Source organism: Sabethes cyaneus, chromosome 1 (genome assembly GCF_943734655.1).
Source record: "Sabethes cyaneus chromosome 1, idSabCyanKW18_F2, whole genome shotgun sequence".
Lineage (NCBI taxonomy): Eukaryota > Metazoa > Arthropoda > Insecta > Diptera > Culicidae > Sabethes > Sabethes cyaneus.
Window position 1 is genome coordinate 79,029,698 of NC_071353.1, and position 26,211 is coordinate 79,055,908.

The following is a 26,211-nucleotide window of genomic DNA, read 5'->3' on the forward strand; positions in this document are numbered from 1 at the left end:
CACACACACACACACGCACACACACACACAGACACACACACACACAGACACACACACACAGACACACACACACACACATACACACACACACACATACACACACACACACAAACACACACACACACAAACACACACACACACACACACACAGAGAGAGAGAGAAAATGCTGTTTTCGAAACTGAGTCGAATGGTATATGACATTCGGCCCGCCCGCAGGACCTTCTTTCCATTTCCGGTTTTCCGAGTGATTTCTATACATTTATACTATATATTTATATAGTAGAAAGGCAAAAAGGAGAGGAAACAATACAAAATATACAAATATTCCTGAACAGTCAATTGTGTTGTATACAGCCAGGGATTGCGCACTAGAATTTTTAACATTTTTCTCTAGTCATCACCAAGCGCGCCCCCCCCCCCCCCTGAAGCGCGAGGCTTCGTTCCACCGCATGGGTTTGCCGGCCTAAATGCCGGTTCTGTTATCAATCAATCAGTCTTATCAATGTGAGTAACCTGAACTGTGAAACTAGCTAACTATTTGATCTCCAAGTATTAAAAAACTAGATGACTAAAAGGTAGTTCAACGTTACCATTGCGTACCGTCGGATTATAAATATAACAAATATAAAATAATAAATATATATACCTAGGTTTTACTCACCAGTAGCGCATATTTTCATGCATTTCATTCGCAGCGCATCCAAAGACCCAATCTTTTGAAAGCAAGTTAGTCACTTCACATGCTAAGTACTGAAAGGAAAAAGAAATATATCTTTTTAATTTGAATTCAATATCAATTCAATTCAATTTTCCTCATACATTCCAGCGTAATGGAGCAACGTTTTCACATAGCTTTAAGTCGTATTTCACAGATTTTTGTACACCCATAACCCTAAACTGAAATGGACCTGAAACTATCGCTTTTTTCCATGTGTGGACTCATTACTGCGACCAGTATAGTTGATCTATTATAATATCGCCTGGGTGTTTGCTGTATGACCTGCACTGTATTTCGTTTTGTTATAGTCGCTATTGAGTGAGCGATATGCTTATTAAATTTTATGCGTGCTAGTGAGTATTGGGGTTTACCCTTTCTTCAAAGCTTGATCTACTTTACTCACTTATTCCTCGCTGCCAGCACTATCCCATATTATAGCCGTCCCTGGCGAGGACTCCTTCGTTCCTCTGACCAGTACACTTAACTATAGGAGGGACTTGTGCACTGTCAAGAGGCTTCAGTAGGTAAATATATAGAATTCAGCATAAAGGAAGGGTAAATGAGGGGCCTGAGAATAAACCCATGCTAAAGTCACTTGACATCGAATGGCATGATTCTACTAAGATTCGAACCCACAACCATTCGCTTGTCAAAGCAAACTCGGTAACTTTGCGGCTACGGAGCCTTCCGAAACTATCGCTTAGTATCTGGCCTGGCAAAGGATTGACACGTGCATTGCATAACCTATGTTCACTAACCGCTATCCCCTCCATCAACCTCTATCAACCTCCACGTGGTGCCGGCTGGGGTACGCAACCTCGGTTGTCGTGCGCAAATATGGAAGGGGGCACAGTGCAGTGGCTCCAGACCTCCCTAAGATGGCAGCCCCGTAGGCTAACAACCTACTGAACCCGAAAACAAAATATGTTAATGAAAATATTGCAAAGTATGGTGTCGACTAATTATTGTTTGTAACTTTTTGGAAAATGGCGTATGTAGTCAAACCAGAATCGTAACAAATTTTCAGTTACTCTCCGACGTTTCGCTTTTTATTTTTAAAGCTTTTTCAAGGAATCGTAACTACTCTGTCCGTTGTCTATATGATTTTGTCTGAAAATGTCTAAAATTGTCACTGCTGTCTTATGTTTCAACCTTGGGTTCCTGTAGTTTGTCATTTGTTGTGAATTTTTAGTATCGTTTGTCACTATAATTCTTGGGGTTTAGTTCTGTTTCCGCACTACCGGTCTAAGAGTCACCTAGTTATACAATTGACACATTCCGCGGGCCGGTATACCAATCAGACATTTTATAAAAGTTGCTTTTAGCATTATTGAATATTTTTCCATGATTGGGCAATGTTTGAACCTTTAAAAACTGCCATAATTGACATTCTAGCATTTTCGTAAGTTATATAAAACGTACATCGAAAATAAATGAAATTTACAAGAAATAAATGATTTTTCGTGATATTTTTAAAAATGTTGCTACAGTGCGCTAAAACATTTAATAATATCACTTGTTTTCGACCAACTTACAGAGGAATATATGCTGAATCCATTCCAAAAATAGTTTGGATGTAATTTTGCAGTTATTTTGTATTTCAAGTGGATTAAATAGGGTCATTTTTTTGCGTTGTAACGTCACGAAAAAGGTGTACTTTTTCGCTTTCGCAGAAAAGTACAAATTCGAACAATCTAATAATCCGTATTCTCTTTGTACTCAAAAATACCTTTAAAACGGTGCCTAAAGAATGAAGATAAGTTAAGTAGAACCTAAGTTACAACTGATTGAAGCTTGCGTTGTAACGTCACGGCGGGCAGCCGAACGGATTCAAAACAAGTGCGACATAAGTAATAGCATCAAAACCTATGTCTTAAGGTAATAGTTGCATAATAGTTGCTCCAGGAAAATTTGTAGAAAAACTAATTTCAAGAAATTTCGTTGATTGCTGAAGGTTTCTATTTCTTACATGAAAGAAGTTATAGAGCCAAACTCTTAGGGACACCCTTAAAAATAGTTTTTTTTTCGATCTATCTCTTTAATAACACTTCGTACGCCTTTTAGATGTTCTAAGAAATTGGTAATCGAATTAAATTACACATTTTCGTCGAAAATAGTAGAGATCTATCTTTTTACCTTTGTTATACTATAACAAAGGTTTAGGAATTGGTCGAAAAACACGAAATTGATCCGAGGCCCGGAGGGCCGAGCCACATATACCAATCGATAGGGTTCGACGAACTGAGCAATGTCTGTGTGTGTGTGTATGTGTGTATGTATGTGCGGGGCGCAACTTTTCTATCGCCTGTTTCTCGGAGATGGCTGAACCGATTTGTTCGCTATTACTTTTGTTTGAAAGGTATTATTGCCTAGTATATTACTATTGAATTGTTTCGAGGTCCGACATTTCGTTTAAAAGTTATAAGTAAAAACGTGAAAATTACGTGACACGATTTTCTCCGGAACCAAATGACTGATTTCAACGATCTTGGTATCGAATGAAAGCTCTTGTTAATGCTAAATTTTTCGGGTAAATTTTATCGAAAACAAACAAGTAGTTTAAAAGTTATCCTAAAAAACCTGTTTTGATAAGGTAATAATTATTGCCTGTTTCTTAAAGAGGGCTAAACTGACTTAGGCGCTATTAGTCTCATTTGAAAGGTAACATAGCCTAATAGATCACTATTGATTTGTTTTTTGATTGGACGTTTAATTTGAAAGTTATGAGCAATTGAATACAACACATTAAAATTTACAATAATTTATAACTATTTCATCTAGGATGATTTACCTAGTTTGAATTATTTTTGCATCAAATTAGAGATTTTAATGCTGCAAATATATCTGCAAAATTTCAGAAGAATTGGTTTTGCCGATCAAAAGATATTAACCCTCCAACACTCGCGCCAACTTTTGTAATACGGTTACTCACGCGCACAATGGCCCAAAGCCAAAAAGACATGCGCACTAGAGTTTTGACTTGGAAAACTTGGTTTTAGGTTTATCGAACCTTTGGAAGAATTTCTTGAAATTGAAAATTCTATCGTCTGGTGCAATTTAAATTTTGATTAATCCCCCTAAAAGTGAAATAAAAAAAATATTTTTCTTCAGTTTCAATATAACACCATGATGTGTTCTATAAAGTTTTAGAGCATATTATTACAAGAAATTTTGCTGAAGACAGTAACCCTCTTCAGCGAAGCTAGAAAAATCTTATTTATTGTATATGAATTAGTGAAATCAGTTTTTTATTTTAGCTCTTTTCGTAATTGTTGTATGACTTTTTCATGTATTACAAAGTTGCACAAATAATAAAATACATAACTTTTCTGAATATAGTATACCTCTACGTTTGCTTGTTTAGGAACTGTAGAACTTTGATTATAAAAAATACCATAATTTTGACCCCGAATTACTCGACTACCAACAGACGGATACATGTTAAATATTTTACATTATTGCTGATTGTTTTGATGCATATAGACACCATTTTTCCATATGAAGAAACGAGAGAAAATTCCAGTTGGGCCAATTCCGGTACACCTCATATACTGATGCTTCATTTCTGTGATGTCAGTTTATGCTGATCTATTTTCCCAACAATTTAAAGTATTAATGCATTGAATAATTATGACATTTTGCTCATAACAAGTTTATTGAAGAATATACGTTAGTTACACAACGAATAGTAACTTTATAACAATGTGGCGTTCAAAAACCTACACGTGTTATACAAAATACAACAGCGTGAGTAGCCGAAGGTTAATAAAAATTGATGAAATTTATTCTGGAAAACTTTATTGGTGTGAATCAAATAGGCATTACAGGAAATTATGCATAGTTCAAAAATCTATAAACTAGACCTTTACTACGCAATGTATATGTTAAAGAATAATATTTGCTCTTACAACTTACTTTTACTTGCACTTACTCAAATTATTAACAACTTACTTATCCTTACTCAGCACTTTCATGAAAAAAGGATCTATCAAAATTTATAAGTGGTCATATTTTGCTCACATTTTGTAAACTTATTCAATTTTCAAAAATTTTATGTAAAGCAACGCAGTACGTAACGTTAACCAATAGATGAATTATACTCCGAAGACGTGTCGATTTCTATCTCAAATAGCAAGTAAGACCGTATAACAAAGGTTCCTTTCACCACTAGGTGGATTAAATCGGGTTTTTCCTTTAGGAGCTATCCCTTGTTTCGTTTATTTCTACATGTTCACCTACGGTTGCCTTCATAATAACTTTTTTTAAATTTTCCACAGTGTTCTACCCTAAGTTGTACATGGTGGAATACAGCATAAATTGACTCACAAAAAACAAGTGAGTTTAGCTGCTCATAGCTGCTCTCCCTCGAGATACACCCCCTTGAAGAGTACATGTAAAAAAAAACAGTGATAGCTTCTAAAGGGAAAAAGATAGAGCTCTACTATTTCCGACAAAAATGGGCATTAAATTGCCAAGATCACCAATTTCTTAGAACATTTGCAAGGCATACGAAGCGTTATTAAAGCGCTAGACAAAAAAAAACTATTTTTAAGGGTGTCCCTAAGAGTTTTTCTCTATAACTTTTTTCATGTAAGAAATAGAAATCTTCAGTATTCAACAAAGTTTCTTAAAATTAGTTTTGCTACAAGTTTTTTGTTGACAGCAATCATTTCTGACTTAAAATAAAGAAAATATTATTTGTATCTGCTTGAGGACACCCTAATGTCCGAATATTTATTCACCACTGGAAAGTGCATTTTAAATGAAGAAACTTTCTAGAAGCAACTATTATGCTATGTCTTAAGGTTTCGATGATATTACTTATGTCTCACTTTCTTAGAATTACTCCCACTGCGCGACGTAATTTGTGAACAACCCCAAAATTACGTAGTCAAAATGGTGAAAGACATACTAACAACACGTCTTTGGATTATCTGTTATATACAGAAGGCAGCAACAGCGATAATTAACGAATATGAACTGAACAGATTTTTCGTGACGTTACAACGGAGCTACGACCCTCTCTGTGTAAAACAGAGCGTTGTAACGTCACGAAAAGTAAAAGCTCGTTAAAAATTAACTTCACTGATTATCGGAATTCTGTACATGGCAAGTTGTTCAGTATTCATCTCTTATCAAATCATAGAAGAAAGTTTTTAGATAAAATTTGAAAGAGAGCAGAATTTTCATGTTTTTGAACAGAAGAACCAACAGACGAATTTCTGGCGCGTTGTAACGTCACGTTACATATTTGCTTTCCAAAACAATCTAGGTAAAGCAAATGCTATTAATTTGTACACTTTTAATAGGAAATTTTATGCTCTTTCCAAATATATAATAATATTTGGGGGTTTCTCAACGATTTTCCCAGCTGAAGCACAAATACTGTGCAAAGAAGAGTCAAAACGTTGTAACGTCACGGCGGAATGTGTCAATTATTGTTCATGTGTGTGGACATTTTCAGACAAAATCATATAGACAACGGACAGAGTAGTTACGATTCCTTGAAAAAGCTTTAAAAATAAAAAGCGAAACGTCGGAGAGTAACTGAAAATTTGTTACGATTCTGGTTTGACTACATACGCCATTTTCCAAAAAGTTAATGAAAATGAAAGAAGAAATCAATCTGGATAATTGGCAACGACCTTTAGTATGAAAACACGGACACGAATCGGAACATGGAATATACTGACCTTTGCCCAGCAGGGCAAGCTGGTTCAATTTACAAGGGAAGCTGGCCGCCTGAAGCTTGAAATTCTGAAGCTGAGCGAGGTCCACTGGCCGGGTACTGACGAACACAAGACGGCATCCGGGCAAGTAAGATATACACACTTAAAAAAAGTACCGAATTCGGCAAAATTTTGCCGAAATTTCAACAACCGAATATTCGGCAAAAATGTCGATGGTGCAAATCGACGTTTACGGATCTGTATAATAACGGTTGGTAACATAAAAAAATTTGTCGAACGCTCGGCTGTTGAGATTTCGGAAAAATTTTGCCGAACTCGGTGCTTTTTTTAAGTGTGTACGAGGTGAAAATGCTACTCGAGAAAGAGGAGTTGGATTCTTACTGAGCCCTGGGGCACATGCGGCTCTGATAAAGTGGAAGCTGGTAACTGATAAACGAAAAACCTGATTTAATCCACCTAGTGGTGAAAAAAACCTTTGTTATACGGTCTTACTTGCTATTTGAGATAGAAATCGACACGTCTTCGGAACATAATTCATCTATTGCTTAACGTTGCGTAGTGCGTTGGTGTACATAAAATTTTTGGAAATTGAATAAGTTTACAAAATTTGAACAAAATAGAAGCACTTATAAATTTTGATAGATTTTTTTTCATGAAATTGCTGAGTAAGTTATTACTAATGTAAGTGCAAGTAAAAGTAAGTTAACAGAGGAAATATTATTCTTTAACATTGCGTAGTAAAGGTCTAGTTTACAGGTTTTTGAACTTTGCACAACTTCCTGTAATGCCATTCTATTTGATTCACATCAATAAAGTATTCTTTAATAAATTTCATCAATTTTTATTAACCTTCGGTTACTCACGCTGTTGTATTTTGTAAAACACGTGTAGATTTTTGAATGCCATATTATTATAAAGTTGCAAATGGTTATTTAATTAACGTGTATTCATCAATAAACTTGTTATGAGCAAAATGTCAGAATTATTCAATGCAATAATACTTTAAATTGTTAGGAAAATAGATCAGCATAAACCGACATCACAGAAATGAAGCAAGCAGCATATGAGGTGTACCACAATGGATTCCAACCGGAATTTTCTCTCGTTTCTTCATATGGATAAATGGCGTTTTTCTGCAGCAAAACTATCAGCAAATGTAAAATGTTTAAAATGTATCGGTCTGTTGGTAGTCAAGTAATTCGGAGTCAAAGTTAGGGTATTTTTTATAATCAAAATTCTACAGTTCCTGAACAAGCAAACATAGAGGTATATTATATTTAGCAAAGTTGTGTATTTTGACTATTTGTACAACTTTGTAATACATGTAAAAGTCATACAACAATTACAAAAAAAACTAAAATAGAAAAACTGATTTTACAAATTCATATGCAATAAAGAAGATTTTTCTATCTTCGCTGAATAGAAAGAAGGTTGCTTTCTCCAGCAAAATTTCTTGTAATAATATGCTCTAAAACTTTGCAGAACTCTACAATGCGTTATATTGAAACTGAAGAGAAATATTTTTTTATTTCACTTTAAGGGGGATTAATCAAAATTTAAATTGTACCAGACGATAGAGCTTTCAATTTCAAGAAACTCTTCCAAAAGTTCGGTAAATCTAAAACCAAGTTTTCCCAGTCAAAACTCTAATGCGCACGTTTTTTGGTTTTGGGCTATTGTGCGCGCGAGTAACCGTGTTACAAAAGTTGGCGCGAGTATTCGAGGATTAAGGGGGCATAGTACTTTTTCAATTCTAAAAATCGAATTTTTTTTATTGTTTATATCAAAAGATTAACATTTTTAGCATATGTGTTTGAAACCGTTTCGATTAGGGTTGGGAGTACCGCCAGGATTTTTGAGAACCGGTATTTCGGTACTGGAAGGATCAGTACCGGTAATACCGGTACCCAAAGTTTAAAAAAAAAAATCCTTGTTCTTTGAAAAATCTGCTAATACTTTCATTTGAGGTCCAATTCTTAAGTCACTTCACCTCACATTGCAGTTACCATTTCATTTGTACTGTCACTTAGGTAACAGAAGTCACCCAGGTACTTTCAAAATCGCTAATTGTATTCTCATCAAAGATCTATGAGAATAGGGCCCTTGTAAAAATGAACAAAGCTAGCGATTGCAGAAATTGGAGTGATTCCAAACGACATCTGGCGAAAGTCGGGAGGCTGCGATGGGTCGGCAATGTCGCAAGGATGACGGATAACTGTGCACCGAAATCTGTTCTTTTCAAAAAATCCGGCGGTACCATAAATAGAGGGACCCAACGACCAGGTTGAAGCCGACTTCGAGAAGCTCAATGAATTGGTGACAAGTAGCCTAGGACCAAGTACAGTGGAGATAAGTTTTTGATACAACACAACTCTCCGGTTGTATGCTGCTAGAGGAGAAGCTTGCAAAATTCAACTTTAAGATACACAGAATATTCAATGCACTGTTCATCATGCGAAAACGAACCTGCCAGACGCTGAAAATACTTTCTCAGCATGTATCGCTGAAGGACAGGCTGTACTCAGGGTACCGAAAAGCATACTTGCTCTTCAATCCTTGAGTTACATCGAAGCGAATTCATTCCGCAGTGTGTTTTGGTATACAGGTATAATCGAACTTCTTAAAGCTTGAACAGCTATAGGCGACTGAAGTCCGTTCTAATTTTTCCTTCATGATCAGTTAGCCATATTCATTCCAAAAACTAACGCTCAACAATTTCCTCAATCTCGTTACTGGTGTTAAATCGTTGTAGTAACTCATCCGCTTGCTTTATCAAACTATAGCGCGTAGGTTTAGAAATTATTTTAAAATTTTTATCTTCAATTTTACGGCCGAATGTTGCATAATTGATCAGTACCGAAAGTACCGGTTTTCTCTTGGGCCAGTACCGGTATTTCGGTACTGGAAAATCAGCCGGTAGTACCGGTATTCCCGGTTCCGGTACTCCCGATATCCCAAATCTAGTTTCGATGAATTCCAAAAAAGGACAAAGTTACAGTCATTTGTACCGCGCATGTCTGGAACAATTGCACAGCGCATAAAAACTTCAATGCCGTTTTTCTCGAAACCAGGTTTTGAAAGTCGGTACCATAAATATCTCAAGAACGGCTCGAGCAATTCCCATGATTCTTTTTTTGTTTTAAAGCCAACGAAATTATCTAGTGTTTGACCCATCCTTTTTTCGATATTGCAATTTTTGTATTTTTTAAATGTTTAAAGTCAATTTTTTCTACTAAAAACCTTACTTTTATGTTTGAATGTCCGCCATTTTGTTATGCGTTCGAATTTTAAAAAAAGGATGGGTCAAACACGAGATAATTTAATGTACTTTCATGTCGTTTTAGAATTTTTCATTTCGGATAAGCCCCCGAGCGCCAATCCATGGTACCGCAATTCATGTTTTTTTCGAAAGATCATGTTCAAGGAGCCGTAGGGGAGGAGGGAAGAGGTTCCCATGTATAAACAAAATTGTAAATATTAGTATAAAATACAATGTTTAGAATGCAAAAAACCCGAATCAATTCGCCTTTCGCGTTATCGAGAAAAAAATATTTGAAATACGGCCAAAAATATGGTGTAAAAAGTACTATGCCCCCTTAATATCTTTTTACCGGCAAAACCAATTTTGCAGATACATTCGCAGTGTCAAAACCTTTCGTTTGATACTAAAATAATTGAAACTTGATAAATTGTTTTAGTTAAAATTACTATAAATTATAGTTAACTTTGGTGTGTTGTACACGATTGTTCATAACTTTCAAATTAAACGTCCAATCAAAAACCAAATCAATAGTGATCTTTTAGGCTATATTGCCTTTCAAATGAGACTAATAGCACAAAAATCGGTTTAGCCATCTCTGAGAAACAGGCGATAATTATTACCTTGTCAAAACAGGTTTTTAAGGGTAACTTTTAAACTACTTGTTTGTTCTCAATAAAACTTCCTGACAATTTTTATGATGGCAAGAGCTTTCATTTGATACTAAGACCATTGAAATCGGTTGTGTGGTTCCGGAGAAAATCGTGTCAGGTAGTTTTCACATTTTTACTCATAACTTTTAAGCAAAAAGTCGGGCCATGAAACAACTCAATAGTGATATACTAGGCAATAGTACCTTTCAAACAAAAGTAAAATCGAGCGAATCGGTTCAGCCATCTCGGGAAACAGGCGATAGAAAATGAAGCGCACACACATACATACAAACACACACACACACACGCACACACACACACACACACACACACACGCACACACACACACACACACACACACACACACACACACACACACACACACACACACACACACACACACACACACACACACACACACACACACACACACACACACACACACACACACACGCACACACACACACACGCACACACACACACACACACACACACAGACACACACACACACACACACAGACACACACACACACACACAGACACACACACACACACACACACACACACACACACACACACACACACACACACACACACACACACACACACACACACACACACACACACACACACACACACACACACACACACACACACACACACACACACACACACACACACACACACACACACACACACACACACACACACACACACACACACACACACACACACACACACACACACACACACACACACACACACACACACACACACACACATACACACACACACACACACACACACACACACACATACACACACACACACACACACACACACACACACACACACACACACACACACACACACACACACACACACACACACACACACACACACACACACACACACACACACACACACACACACACACACACGTCGGACGTCTGGGGTGCGGTCAATGCGGCTGCTACCCAGATCGTACTTGAGCTACAAAACCGCTGGAAAAGCCGATCAACGGCGAATAAACAGCCTAACTACCATAGTCTAGTAGTTATCTAAGAGCGTGCGTTAAGCACAATAGCCCCTCCCTGAAGTAATACCGATAAGGTGGTTCCAGGGGGGATTGAGGCTGGAGACTCGAGTAGGGTTTTAGTGGGTCTGGATCCTCACGCCCCAGTAGGGGGGTCGGGATACCAAACCCCACACCCCACACATAAATTTTGATAGATTTTTTTTCATGAAATTGCTGAGTAAGTTATTACTAATGTAAGTGCAAGTAAAAGTAAGTTAACAGAGGAAATATTATTCTTTAACATTGCGTAGTAAAGGTCTAGTTTACAGGTTTTTGAACTTTGCACAACTTCCTGTAATGCCATTCTATTTGATTCACATCAATAAAGTATTCTTTAATAAATTTCATCAATTTTTATTAACCTTCGGTTACTCACGCTGTTGTATTTTGTAAAACACGTGTAGATTTTTGAATGCCATATTATTATAAAGTTGCAAATGGTTATTTAATTAACGTGTATTCATCAATAAACTTGTTATGAGCAAAATGTCAGAATTATTCAATGCAATAATACTTTAAATTGTTAGGAAAATAGATCAGCATAAACCGACATCACAGAAATGAAGCAAGCAGCATATGAGGTGTACCACAATGGATTCCAACCGGAATTTTCTCTCGTTTCTTCATATGGATAAATGGCGTTTTTCTGCAGCAAAACTATCAGCAAATGTAAAATGTTTAAAATGTATCGGTCTGTTGGTAGTCAAGTAATTCGGAGTCAAAGTTAGGGTATTTTTTATAATCAAAATTCTACAGTTCCTGAACAAGCAAACATAGAGGTATATTATATTTAGCAAAGTTGTGTATTTTGACTATTTGTACAACTTTGTAATACATGTAAAAGTCATACAACAATTACAAAAAAAACTAAAATAGAAAAACTGATTTTACAAATTCATATGCAATAAAGAAGATTTTTCTATCTTCGCTGAATAGAAAGAAGGTTGCTTTCTCCAGCAAAATTTCTTGTAATAATATGCTCTAAAACTTTGCAGAACTCTACAATGCGTTATATTGAAACTGAAGAAAAATATTTTTTTATTTCACTTTAAGGGGGATTAATCAAAATTTAAATTCTACCAGACGATAGAGCTTTCAATTTCAAGAAACTCTTCCAAAAGTTCGGTAAATCTAAAACCAAGTTTTCCCAGTCAAAACTCTAATGCGCACGTTTTTTGGTTTTGGGCTATTGTGCGCGCGAGTAACCGTGTTACAAAAGTTGGCGCGAGTATTCGAGGATTAAGGGGGCATAGTACTTTTTCAATTCTAAAAATCGAATTTTTTTTATTGTTTATATCAAAAGATTAACATTTTTAGCATATGTGTTTGAAACCGTTTCGATTAGGGTTGGGAGTACCGCCAGGATTTTTGAGAACCGGTATTTCGGTACTGGAAGGATCAGTACCGGTAATACCGGTACCCAAAGTTTAAAAAAAAAAAATCCTTGTTCTTTGAAAAATCTGCTAATACTTTCATTTGAGGTCCAATTCTTAAGTCACTTCACCTCACATTGCAGTTACCATTTCATTTGTACTGTCACTTAGGTAACAGAAGTCACCCAGGTACTTTCAAAATCGCTAATTGTATTCTCATCAAAGATCTATGAGAATAGGGCCCTTGTAAAAATGAACAAAGCTAGCGATTGCAGAAATTGGAGTGATTCCAAACGACATCTGGCGAAAGTCGGGAGGCTGCGATGGGTCGGCAATGTCGCAAGGATGACGGATAACTGTGCACCGAAATCTGTTCTTTTCAAAAAACCCGGCGGTACCATAAATAGAGGGACCCAACGACCAGGTTGAAGCCGACTTCGAGAAGCTCAATGAATTGGTGACAAGTAGCCTAGGACCAAGTACAGTGGAGATAAGTTTTTGATACAACACAACTCTCCGGTTGTATGCCGCTAGAGGAGAAGCTTGCAAAATTCAACTTTAAGATACACAGAATATTCAATGCACTGTTCATCATGCGAAAACGAACCTGCCAGACGCTGAAAATACTTTCTCAGCATGTATCGCTGAAGGACAGGCTGTACTCAGGGTACCGAAAAGCATACTTGCTCTTCAATCCTTGAGTTACATCGAAGCGAATTCATTCCGCAGTGTGTTTTGGTATACAGGTATAATCGAACTTCTTAAAGCTTGAACAGCTATAGGCGACTGAAGTCCGTTCTAATTTTTCCTTCATGATCAGCTAGCCATATTCATTCCAAAAACTAACGCTCAACAATTTCCTCAATCTCGTTACTGGTGTTAAATCGTTGTAGTAACTCATCCGCTTGCTTTATCAAACTATAGCGCGTAGGTTTAGAAATTATTTTAAAATTTTTATCTTCAATTTTACGGCCGAATGTTGCATAATTGATCAGTACCGAAAGTACCGGTTTTCTCTTGGGCCAGTACCGGTATTTCGGTACTGGAAAATCAGCCGGTAGTACCGGTATTCCCGGTTCCGGTACTCCCGATATCCCAAATCTAGTTTCGATGAATTCCAAAAAAGGACAAAGTTACAGTCATTTGTACCGCGCATGTCTGGAACAATTGCACAGCGCATAAAAACTTCAATGCCGTTTTTCTCGAAACCAGGTTTTGAAAGTCGGTACCATAAATATCTCAAGAACGGCTCGAGCAATTCCCATGATTCTTTTTTTGTTTTAAAGCCAACGAAATTATCTAGTGTTTGACCCATCCTTTTTTCGATATTGCAATTTTTGTATTTTTTAAATGTTTAAAGTCAATTTTTTCTACTAAAAACCTTACTTTTATGTTTGAATGTCCGCCATTTTGTTATGCGTTCGAATTTTAAAAAAAGGATGGGTCAAACACGAGATAATTTAATGTACTTTCATGTCGTTTTAGAATTTTTCATTTCGGATAAGCCCCCGAGCGCCAATCCATGGTACCGCAATTCATGTTTTTTTCGAAAGATCATGTTCAAGGAGCCGTAGGGGAGGAGGGAAGAGGTTCCCATGTATAAACAAAATTGTAAATATTAGTATAAAATACAATGTTTAGAATGCAAAAAACCCGAATCAATTCGCCTTTCGCGTTATCGAGAAAAAAATATTTGAAATACGGCCAAAAATATGGTGTAAAAAGTACTATGCCCCCTTAATATCTTTTTACCGGCAAAACCAATTTTGCAGATACATTCGCAGTGTCAAAACCTTTCGTTTGATACTAAAATAATTGAAACTTGATAAATTGTTTTAGTTAAAATTACTATAAATTATAGTTAACTTTGGTGTGTTGTACACGATTGTTCATAACTTTCAAATTAAACGTCCAATCAAAAACCAAATCAATAGTGATCTTTTAGGCTATATTGCCTTTCAAATGAGACTAATAGCACAAAAATCGGTTTAGCCATCTCTGAGAAACAGGCGATAATTATTACCTTGTCAAAACAGGTTTTTAAGGGTAACTTTTAAACTACTTGTTTGTTCTCAATAAAACTTCCTGACAATTTTTATGATGGCAAGAGCTTTCATTTGATACTAAGACCATTGAAATCGGTTATGTGGTTCCGGAGAAAATCGTGTCAGGTAGTTTTCACATTTTTACTCATAACTTTTAAGCAAAAAGTCGGGCCATGAAACAACTCAATAGTGATATACTAGGCAATAGTACCTTTCAAACAAAAGTAAAATCGAGCGAATCGGTTCAGCCATCTCGGGAAACAGGCGATAGAAAATGAAGCGCACACACATACATACATACACACACACACACACACACACACACACACACACACACACACACACACACACACACACACACACACACACACACACACACACACAAACCCACACACACACACACACACACACACACACACACACAAACCCACACACCCACACACACACACACACACACACACACACACACTCACACACATACACACACAGACACACACACACACACACACACACACACACACACACACACACACACACACACACACACACACACACACACACACACACACACACACACACACACACACACACACACACACACACACACACACACACACACACACACACACACACACACACACACACACACACACACACACACACACACACACACACACACACACACACACACACACACACACACACACACACACACACACACACACACACACACACACACACACACACACACACACACACACACACACACACACACACACACACACACACACACACACACACACACACACACACACACACACACACACACACACACACACACACACACACACACACACACACACACACACGTCGGACGTCTGGGGTGCGGTCAATGCGGCTGCTACCCAGATCGTACTTGAGCTACAAAACCGCTGGAAAGCCGATCAACGGCGAATAAACAGCCTAACTACCATAGTCTAGTAGTTATCTAAGAGCGTGCGTTAAGCACAATAGCCCCTCCCTGAAGTAATACCGATAAGGTGGTTCCAGGGGGGATTGAGGCTGGAGACTCGAGTAGGGTTTTAGTGGGTCTGGATCCTCACGCCCCAGTAGGGGGGTCGGGATACCAAACCCCACTCCCTGAGTTGTCTTCTCAGGTATCTGATAGCAGATTTCCCTACTCGTTAAAAAAAAAAAAAAACATTGCTCAGTTCATCGAACCCTATCGATTGGTATATGTGACTCGGCCCTCCGGTCTCGGTTAGATTTCGTGTTTTTCCACCAATTTCTAAACCTTTGTTATAATATAACAAAGGTAAAAATACCGTGACTGGTGATAATTCCGCGCACTTAAGACACGAACAGTGATATGATCTGTATCAAACATTCAAATGACAAGATAGAATAACCATAGCTTTCCCATCGGATAGGACTTTTAGTATATCTATAGAGTAGAGCGGTGCATAAGTGCGATGTTTGAAGGACAACAACATAATATATATTATAACTATAATTTAATAATTTGATGAAGAGTTTCAAAATTTTAACTTTTATGTTTTTGTTCATTCCTGTATAGAGCCGGTTTTATTAGGTCCTCGAATTCGAGCCGCCTCCATTCACCAACTACGCCAATAATTCTCTGCTGGAGAACCGTCCAGGTCGCAGTGACACGAGTAGGGTATTGTCGTTATCGTCAGGCCACTGTTATGGTCAGGCCATCACGATTTTACAGTTTTAGTAACTCATGATATCTATGCTACAACCATTGTAAAACTTCTTACTGTGATAGCTAACTTTTCACAATATTGTGAGTTTCAATCGTGTATTCAAAACACCCGTACTGAATTCAGTGACCTAATCTTACAAAAAAGTACAAAGGTCCATGCCTAGTGGCACGGGCGCAGGCTTGAAGTAGGACTACGAATGTAGCGGAATTCGTCTCCCAATGCTAAAGCCGGTGATTTTGGTATGAATTTCATATATAGATGCTCAAGTTGCGCATTAAAAAATTGTGTTCTTACATGTGAGAAATTCATAATTTCAACTCTTTAGCTAATTTATATGGTGGACCTGAAAAGGTCCGTTTGTTAATCTCTAATTCTCAAATTTCTGACTCGTAGTGTCCATTGTCAACTTGAATAACACAAGGAATATTCGAATAATTTTTAATCGAATAATGTCAGCACGAGTAGTTGAATTAATCGAATAGTTTAATTAACCGATTAGTGCAGACAAGGCTCACCGATTAATCGGTAATCGAATAATTGAAAATTTCGGACATCACTATTCCCACCCATTTAAACCCTTCTGCTTCCGCGACCAAAATTTGGGTTTTCTAGCTTATTTAATATTCTATTATAGCAGCTTATTGGCAATTGCAAGTAAAATTGTACCATCCAAAGTGCGATATCGCTCATAAAGTGCTATTTTGCATTAAATCGTTTCGATCTTCGGCGCACTTTTTCGTTATCTGCCAAGCAATAAGTGCGCCGAACAGACCGAAACGATTTAAGCTCAAATAGCACTTTTATGAGCGATTGCGTACTTATTGATTGGACAATTTTCCTTGCAATTGACAATAATAGATCGATGTTTTGAATCCAACACGGTCGGCGTAATTTCCACTCCACACCAAACAATAATCGGCTGCTGCCGAGTTTTACCACCTTTGCCGCGTCCGGACAGGGAGATAAAATCGTAATCGTAGCTGGCGGCGATATACTTCTAGACGGCTTGCAACGAGGATCCGTTGACTCTTCGGTTTATTGGCGTCTCGCTTAGTGAATTTAGGTTGGTTGGTAAACGGCTAGATAATGCGGAATACAGACCCCATAGTGGTCGTTAGCCTCTTATCCAGCAACTCCGATCCCGACCTCCTCGTGGTACCAGCCGGAATACGAGCAACCTTAGCGGAGATCGGGTAACCAACCCCGGTGAAAACTAAGGTCGTATACTAACCGGGAAGGAGGTATAGTGCGCCTCGGCACTATGAGATGGCAGCCCCATCGCGAGACTCGGTAGTGTTGCCCCAGTACGACTACACACCTAAACTAAACTTAAACTAACAACATTCAAGCATATTCGGAGCGGAATATTCGGCATCGACCTAGGCGACGAAATAAGGACGACGAATGGAGACTCGGGACTTGGAACTGCAGATCGCTAAATTTCGCAGGTTGCGAGCGGGTGCTGATTGAACAGCTGGAACCCCGCAAACTCGGCATCGTAGCTCTGCAGGAAATCTGTCGCAAAGGAGAGAAGGTATGGAAGATCCGTGGCGGAAAGGCCCAGTTTTACCAGAACGGTGGCGCTACCAACGAACTGGGAACGGGCTTTGTAGTGCTGGGCGGAATGCAGGATCGCGTGATAGATTGGAAGGCGATCAACGAGAGAATGTGTGTATTGAGGATAAAGGGCCGTTTCTTCAATTATAGCATCATTAACGTGCACTGCCCGCACGAAGGTAGACCCGACGTTGAGAAAGAAGCGTTCTACGCGAGGCTGGAGGCAACGTACGACAGCTGCTCGTCACGGGACATCAAGATCGTCATCGGGGATATGAACGCCCAGGTCGGTAGGGAAGAAATGTATAGACCGGTGGTAGGACCCCATAGCCTGCACACCGACACAAACGATAACGGCCAACGATGTATAAACTTCGCAGCTTCCCGAGGCCTGGTGATCCGAAGTACCTTTTTCCCGCGCAAGGATATCCACAAAGCCACCTGGAGATCACCTGACCAACGCACAATGAACCAAATTTACCACGTCCTCATAGAGGGCCGGTTCTTCTCTAACATCACGAACGTACGCTCCCGTCGGGGTGCGGATATTGATTCTGACCATTACCTAGTAGCAGTACATGTGCGCTCAAAGCTGTCCACCGTATACCGGACACGTCAAAGCCGCCCTCCTCGGCTGAACATCAGGCAGCTAGATAACCCACAAGCTGCCGAGAACTACGCGCGAGTACTGAATGAGGCACTGCCTTCTTCCGAGGAGTTAGGTGCTTCAAACCTCGAAGACGGTTGGGGCAGAATACGCTCGGCCATCGGAGAGGCCGCTACCGCGGCACTAGGTATTGAGCCTCGGAGTACACAAAATGATTGGTTTGATGGGGAATGCCAACAAGCGGTGGAGGAGAAAAAAAATGCTTGGAAAAATTATCTAAGTATTGCCACTAGAGAGAACCTGGCCAAGTACCGACGAGCTAGGAACCAGTTGACCACGATCCTGAGGAGAAAAAAGCGCCAAAAGGAGGACAGAGATCGTGAAGAATTAGAGCAACTATTCCGAGCTAATGACACGCGCAAGTTTTATGAGAAGGTGAACCAAACTCGGAAGGCTACACACCGAAACCTGACATGTATAGGGAGGGAATCTAATTACAAACGAGCGCGAGGTGGTCGACAGGTGGAAGCAGTTCTTCGATGAACACCTCAACGGCGAAGTCGCAGAAGGAGGCGGAACGGAAATTAACCTAGGAGCGCCCATGGAAGATAGTGATGTCCTAGCACCTGATCTCCAAGAAGTCAAACGAGAAATCAAGCTGCTGAAGACCAATAAAGCCGCTGGGAAGGACCGCCTACCGGCAGAGCTTTATAAACATGGCGGGGAAACGCTAGCAAAGGCTCTACACTGGGTTATTTCGAGGATTTGGGAGGAGGAAAAGCTACCGGAGGAATGGATGGAAGGAATGGTTTGTCCCATCTACAAAAAGGGTGATCGGCTAGACTGCTGCAATTATCGTGGTATTACGCTGGTAAACGCCGCCTACAAGGTACTCTCCCAGATCCTGTTACGCCGGCTGTCACCGATAGCACAAGGTTTCGTAGGGAATTATCAGGCGGGTTTCATGGGGGCTCGCGCAACTACGGACCAAATGTTTACTATCCGACAGATCTTACAGAAATGTCGGGAGTACAACGTGCCCACGCATCACATCTTTATCGATTTCAAAGCAGCATACGATACAGTCGATCGAGACAAGCTATGGCAGATAATGCACAAATACGGTTTTCCGGACAAACTGACGCGACTGATCAGAGCTACATTGGATCGAGTGATGTGTTTCGTACGCATCTCTGGGACACTCTCGAGTCCCTTCGAGACGCGACGAGGGTTGAGACAAGGTGACGGTCTATCCTGCATGCTGTTCAACATCGCTCTTGAGGGGGTGATCCGACGAGCGGGCATTGAAACGAGAGGCACGATTTTTACCAAGAGTAGCCAACTTCTAGGCTGGTAAACGGCTGAATAATGCGTACCGTCGGTGCCTTGTGCACGTGTAGGCATAAAATAGACCCTACAGTGGTTCATAGCCTCTTATTCAGCAACTCCTATTCCTACCGCCTCGTGGTACCAGCCGGGATACGAGCAACTTTGGTGGAGATCGGGTAACCAACCCCGGTGGAAGCCAAGGTCGTATGCTGACAGGAAAGGAGGGCTCTTTCGAGCTTCGTTGGCCCTCCGGCGAAACAGGGGGTTGGTGTAGCAGGCTTTGCAAGCCGTCACCACGAAAAATATTAAAGCATGGAACGAAGAACAAATATATTCTTACTGGAACAATCGGAATAGACCCACGCGACGAAAAAGGACTATGGATTGGAAACTCGGGACGTGGAACTGCCGATCTCTCAACTTCCAAGGGAGCACTCGAGTGCTCTCCGACGTATTGAAGAGCCGCAAGTTCGACGTCGTAGCGCTGCAGGAGGTGTGCTGGAAGAGCTCAACGGTACGTACGTTCAGAGATGGACATACCATCTACCAGAGCTGCGGCAACACACACGAGCTGGGTACAGCTTTCATAGTGATGGGCGAGATGCGGAAACGGGTGATTGGGTGGTGGCCAATCAATCCTCGAATGTGCAGGTTGAGAATCAAGGGCCGATTCTTCAACATAAGCATCATCAACGTGCACAGCCCTCACCTCAGAAGTACCGATGACGACAAGGATGAATTCTACGCGCAGTTGGAGAGTGAATACGACCGCTGCCCAAAACATGATATCAAGATCGTCATCGGGGATTTCAATGCTCAGGTCGGCCAGGAGGAGGAATACAAACCGGTGATTGGAAGGTTCAGTGCACACCAGCGAACCAATGAAATGGGCCTAAGACTTATCGACTTTGCCGCCTCCAAGAATATGGCCGTACGTAGTACCTTTTTCCAGCACAGAATCCACCATAAGTACACCTGGAGGTCACCAAATCAGACAGAATCACAGATCGACCACGTTTTGATCGACAGTCGGCACTTCTCAGACATTATCGACGTCAGATCCTATCGAAGCGCTAACGTTGACTCGGACCACTACCTAGTGATGGTTAAGATGCGCCCAAGACTCTCCGTTGTGAACAACATTCGGTACCGACGCCAGCCTCGGTTAGATCTCGCGCGGCTGAAGCAGCCAGACGTCGCCGCAAACTACGCGCATTCACTCGAAGCTGCACTGCCGGAAGAGGACGAGCTGGACGAAGCCCCTCTCGAGGACTGTTGGAACACTATCAAAACAGCCATCAGCAGTGTAGCGGAGAGCTCCATCGGGCATGTGGCCCGGAATCAGCGGAACGATTGGTTTGACGATGAATGTAGGAGGGTTTTGGATGAGGAGAACGCTGCGCGGGCGGCCAAGATGCGCAGTGCCACACGTCAGAACGTGGAAAGACACAAACAGAAGAAGATGCAGCGAAACCAAATCTTTCGGGAGAAAAAGCGCAACCTGGAAGAGCAGGAATATGCGGAGTTGGAGCGGCTGCATCGTTCTCAGGAAACGCGGAAGTTCTACCAGAAACTGAACGGATCCCGCAAAGGCTTTGTGCCGCGAGCCGAAATGTGTCGGGATAAAACTGGCAGTATTCTGACGGACGATCGTGAGGTGACGGATAGGTGGAAGCAGCACTTCGACGAACACCTGAATGGCGCCCAGCCATGGCGGCGGGGAAAGCGACTTCGACGGTGCAGCAAACGGGGAAGAGGTGCCAGCCCCAATGATAGGCGAAGTTAAGGAGGCCATCATGCAGCTAAAGAACAAGTCAGCTGGAAAAGATGGCATCGGAGCGGAGCTTATTAAAATGGGACCAGAAAAGCTGGCCGTTTGTCTACACCGACTAATTGTTAGAATTTGGGATACGGAACAGCTACCGGAGGAGTGGAAAGATGGGGTTATCTGCCCGATCTACAAAAAGGGCGACAAGTTGGACTGTGAGAACTATCGAGCGATCACCGTTCTCAATGCCGCTTATAAAGTGCTGTCCCAAATCATTTTCCGCCGTCTATCACCAATTGCGAATAGATTTGTGGGAACTTATCAAGCCGGCTTCGTCGAAGGTCGGTCTACAACGGATCAAATATTTACACTGCGGCAAATCCTCCAAAAGGGCCGTGAATACAGAGTTCCCACGCATCATTTATTCGTTGACTTCAAAGCCGCATATGATACCATCGACCGGAAAGAGCTATGGAAAATCATGGACGAGAACAGCTTCCCCAGGAAGCTCATCAAACTGATTAAATCTACGATGGATGGTACGCAGTGCTGTGTTCGGATTTCGGGTGGATTGTCAAGTTCATTCGAATCACACAGAGGGCTTCGTCAAGGTGATGGTCTTTCATGCCTGCTGTTCAACATAGCGCTACAAGGTGTTATGAACCGAGCGGATATCAACACGCGGGGCACGATATTCAACAAATCTAGTCAATTCGTCTGCTTTGCCGATGACATGGATATTATCGGCAGAACATCTGTGGCGGTGGCTGAACAGTACACCAGACTAAAGCGCGAAGCAGAAAAGATTGGGTTAAAGGTAAATACGTCTAAAACAAAGTACATGCTGGCCAGCGGAACCGAGGCCGAACGACACCGCTTGGGCAGTAGTATATTGATCGACGGCGATGAGTTTGAGGTAGTCGATGAATTTGTCTACCTTGGCTCACTGGTAACGGCGGACAATGATACCAGCCGTGAGATTCGGAGGCGTATTATCAGCGGAAGTCGTGCTTACTATGGGCTCCACAAGCAATTGCGGTCGAGCAGACTAAGTCCCCGTACAAAGTGCACCCTGTACAAGACGCTTATTAGACCGGTTGTTCTCTACGGGCATGAAACATGGACAATGCTCGAGGAGGACCTGCGAGTGCTCGGAGTTTTCGAACGACGAGTGCTAAGAACGATCTTCGGCGGCGTACAGGAGAACGGAGTATGGAGGCGGAGGATGAACCATGAACTCGCACAGCTCTATGGCGAACCCAGTATCCAGAAGGTGGCTAAAGCTGGACGGATGCGATGGGCAGGGCATGTTGCAAGAATGCCGGACAACTACCCTGCAAAGATGGTGTTCGCCTCAAATCCGGTAGGAACAAGACGACCAGGAGCGCAGCGAGTAAGATGGTTAGACCAGGTGGAGCGAGATCTGGCGGAGAGTACTCGGTGTCCGAGGAATTGGAGATCGGTAGCCCTCAACCGAGTTACATGGAGAAATTTTGTTCAACAGGCTTTGTCTTAGGACGGCAAGCCACCTAAGTAAGTAAGTAAGTAAGCCAACTTCTAGGCTTTGCAGATGACTTCGATATCATTGCCAGGAACTTTGCGACGGCGGAAGCAATCTACGCCAGACTGAAAGCGGAGTCTAGGAGAATTGGGCTAAAAATAAATGCGTCGAAGACCAAATACATGAAAGGAAGAGGCTCAAAGGAAACAAATGCGCGCCTCCCACGGACGGTAACCGTTGACGGCGACGAACTGGAAGTGGTAGAAGAGTTCGTGTATTTGGGATCGCTGGTGACCGCAGACAACAACACTAGTAAGGAGATCCAGCGGCGCATCCAAGCGGGAAATCGGGCCTACTTTGCCCTTCGTAAAACGCTGCGATCAGGAAGCATACGCCGCCGCACGAAGCTAACAATGTACAAAACCATTATTAGACCGGTAGTTCTTTATGGACTTGAAGCCGTGACACTGCTTACGGAGGACATACGCGCCCTTGCCGTGTTTGAGCGGAAAGTGCTGCGGACGATATTTGGCGGAGTACAAACTGAAAGCGGAGAGTGGCGGAGGCGTATGAATCACGAGCTACAGGCACTGCTTGGGGAGACTCCCATCGTACATCTAGCGAAAGTTAGCAGGCTACGGTGGGCCGGACACGTCGTAAGAATGCCGGACGACAGTGCGACGAAAACGGTCCTCTTCAACAACCCCACCGGCACCAGGAACAGGGGAGCCCAACGTGCACGATGGCTCGACCAGGTCGAAAGCGATTTGCGACTTCTGAGACGACTAGGAAATTGGCGACGAGTGGCCCAAGACCGAGTTGAATGGAGACGAGTGCTTGAAACAGCACGAGCCACCCCGGCTCTATGCTGCTGAAGAAGAAGAAGCTTAGTGAATTTGGATGTCTTCGTTGCCTTATTCCGGGGAAGTAGCAACAGCTGAAGCTCAACGATTTTCGAGCGGATTCTATAGAGCGTAAATTAAATACAATCAACCTTTGGTTCAAAGGGAATTTAATCCATAGCTCTTCTCCTATATATTTCTTTCATCCGTGTTAGGGAAGCATTGGCGTGGGAAGGCAAAAATAAAATTAAAGCAACGTCATGAGTTAGAAGATCGCATGGTGAGTCACCACATATTTAACGTTTTATAGATCAAATCAGAAGAAATTCTTCATGATTTAAAGAATCAGCGACATTTGGAAATTTAATTAAAGAAATTTAGTATACAGAAAATTTTCATCTCTTCATAAACAAATTCGTTCGTCCTAAAAGGACGGGTTGTGGTAAATTATGTGGTTGAAAATCCGGCCAGCAGAATGGCTTGAATGTTTGAAACAACACCTCCCAGGGCAATGGTGACAATGGTTACCGAACAGAGCATTTTCCATTGATTCAAGCTCTTCCGCTCCCGCAACCAAATATTCTAATACAGCTGATAATAGATCAATGCTCCTGTACCAACGCGTTCGGCGCACTCTACACCAAACAATGATCCGCTGCTGCTGCTGCCGCTGCGCTGCGTTTTACCAGTTTGCTGAGTCCAGTGAGGGAGATATAACCGCAACTCTCTGCTGTCTGCTCTGTACCGTACCGATGCCAATCCGAAAATGATGCCGTTCGCCGGCTTACTTCTGATTATATACCAGAGCAAACGGCAGCAAGTTGTAACAAAGGCGGATCAACGTAGGGCAGAGAATCATAGACACGAAAGAAAGGCGGTACAACGTACAACGAAACCGTACATTGTTTGAACCAAACCGGTGTCCGGTGCTTCCTTAATGAAGAGCTACCAGTTTCTGCAGAGCAACCTAATATGAAGCATCATCTTCATGCCACCGAAAACCAGTGGAAAGGTCGCAAAGCGCGATAGGAAAAAGAAGAAGAAGCCACGCCACTAGGAGAGCAACGCTATTTTCTTTCATTTATTGCCGACAGGGATGGCTCGGCAACGGGCATGGCAGATGTGCACTCACAGTTGTGTGTGGTTGTGCCGGGTGAGTTTGCCAAGCGCGCCGTCTCGGAAGGTCAGGCTTCTGTAACTATACAACAATTAGCCCTTTTTAGGGCCTAATATATAAATGAAGATGCAATTCGATTTTCTCACTAAACGCTTAGTCTCGAATTACGAAGTGGCGCAGTTTTCTTTCGCCAGATAATGTGGCTTACTCGTCTCATGCTTTTAGAAATAATCTTAAATTCGTATTATTTTGCATGTGTAGGTATATGAACAATTTTGTTCAGAAATACTCTTCGGAAGGTTTGTCTTAATACAGTTTAAACATGTAATTTCTGACGGGCTCATACTTCGAACGGTCATACTAAACTTTAAAATGTGAGAAAAATCAATTTAACTGCTTCGTATACTTTTATTCAGTAGTTCTTAAAAGAACTGATTGTTTTCTACCAGATATTAGTAATGCAAATCAAGGAAATTTACATCTAGGCAACAGTTTTTTTCGGGCACCTTCTCCGCTGGAACGACTTCGTTTGACTGGGGCTTTCGGTGCCTTTGCTACGGTTTTCATTGGCTTAGTAGATTTTTGTTCGGGGGCACCCGCATATTTACTCCAGCAGTACAGCTTTAATCGGAGCCGCCTTTGCAGCAGTTAGCAAAGATATTGTTTTTTTTTTTAGTTCAAAAGTTATGTATAAAAATACGAAAAATATGGGACTTCATTATCTCATAGGTCCCTTAACCGATTTGAACAAAATTGATTGCATATGAAAGAAGAGCCTTGCAAACCCTTAACTTCCAAATTTCATGACGATTGGACTTGTAGTTTGAAAGTCACATAGAGAAATGTGAAAAAATAGTATTTAAAACATATTTTTGTAACATATAAGCATTAATTCAATGAAAAACATCACACATTTTATTATTGTTTGAAAATTACTGATGAGATC

General features: G+C 41.1%; 1 protein-coding gene across 3 annotated transcripts in view; it reads right to left on the reverse strand.

The window, feature by feature from the left end:
• Window positions 1–26,211, reverse strand: part of LOC128738976 (GPI inositol-deacylase) — a 666,126-nt gene that overhangs the window by 389,530 nt on the left and 250,385 nt on the right. For all 3 annotated transcript variants that reach the window (XR_008412136.1, XM_053834512.1, XM_053834504.1), the window contains exon 7: window positions 663–751. Coding sequence is in view for 2 of the 3 variants with exons in the window: in XM_053834512.1 (XP_053690487.1) it covers window positions 663–751 (89 nt within the window). In the remaining variant the exon portion in view is untranslated. The remainder of the gene's footprint in view (window positions 1–662; window positions 752–26,211) is intronic.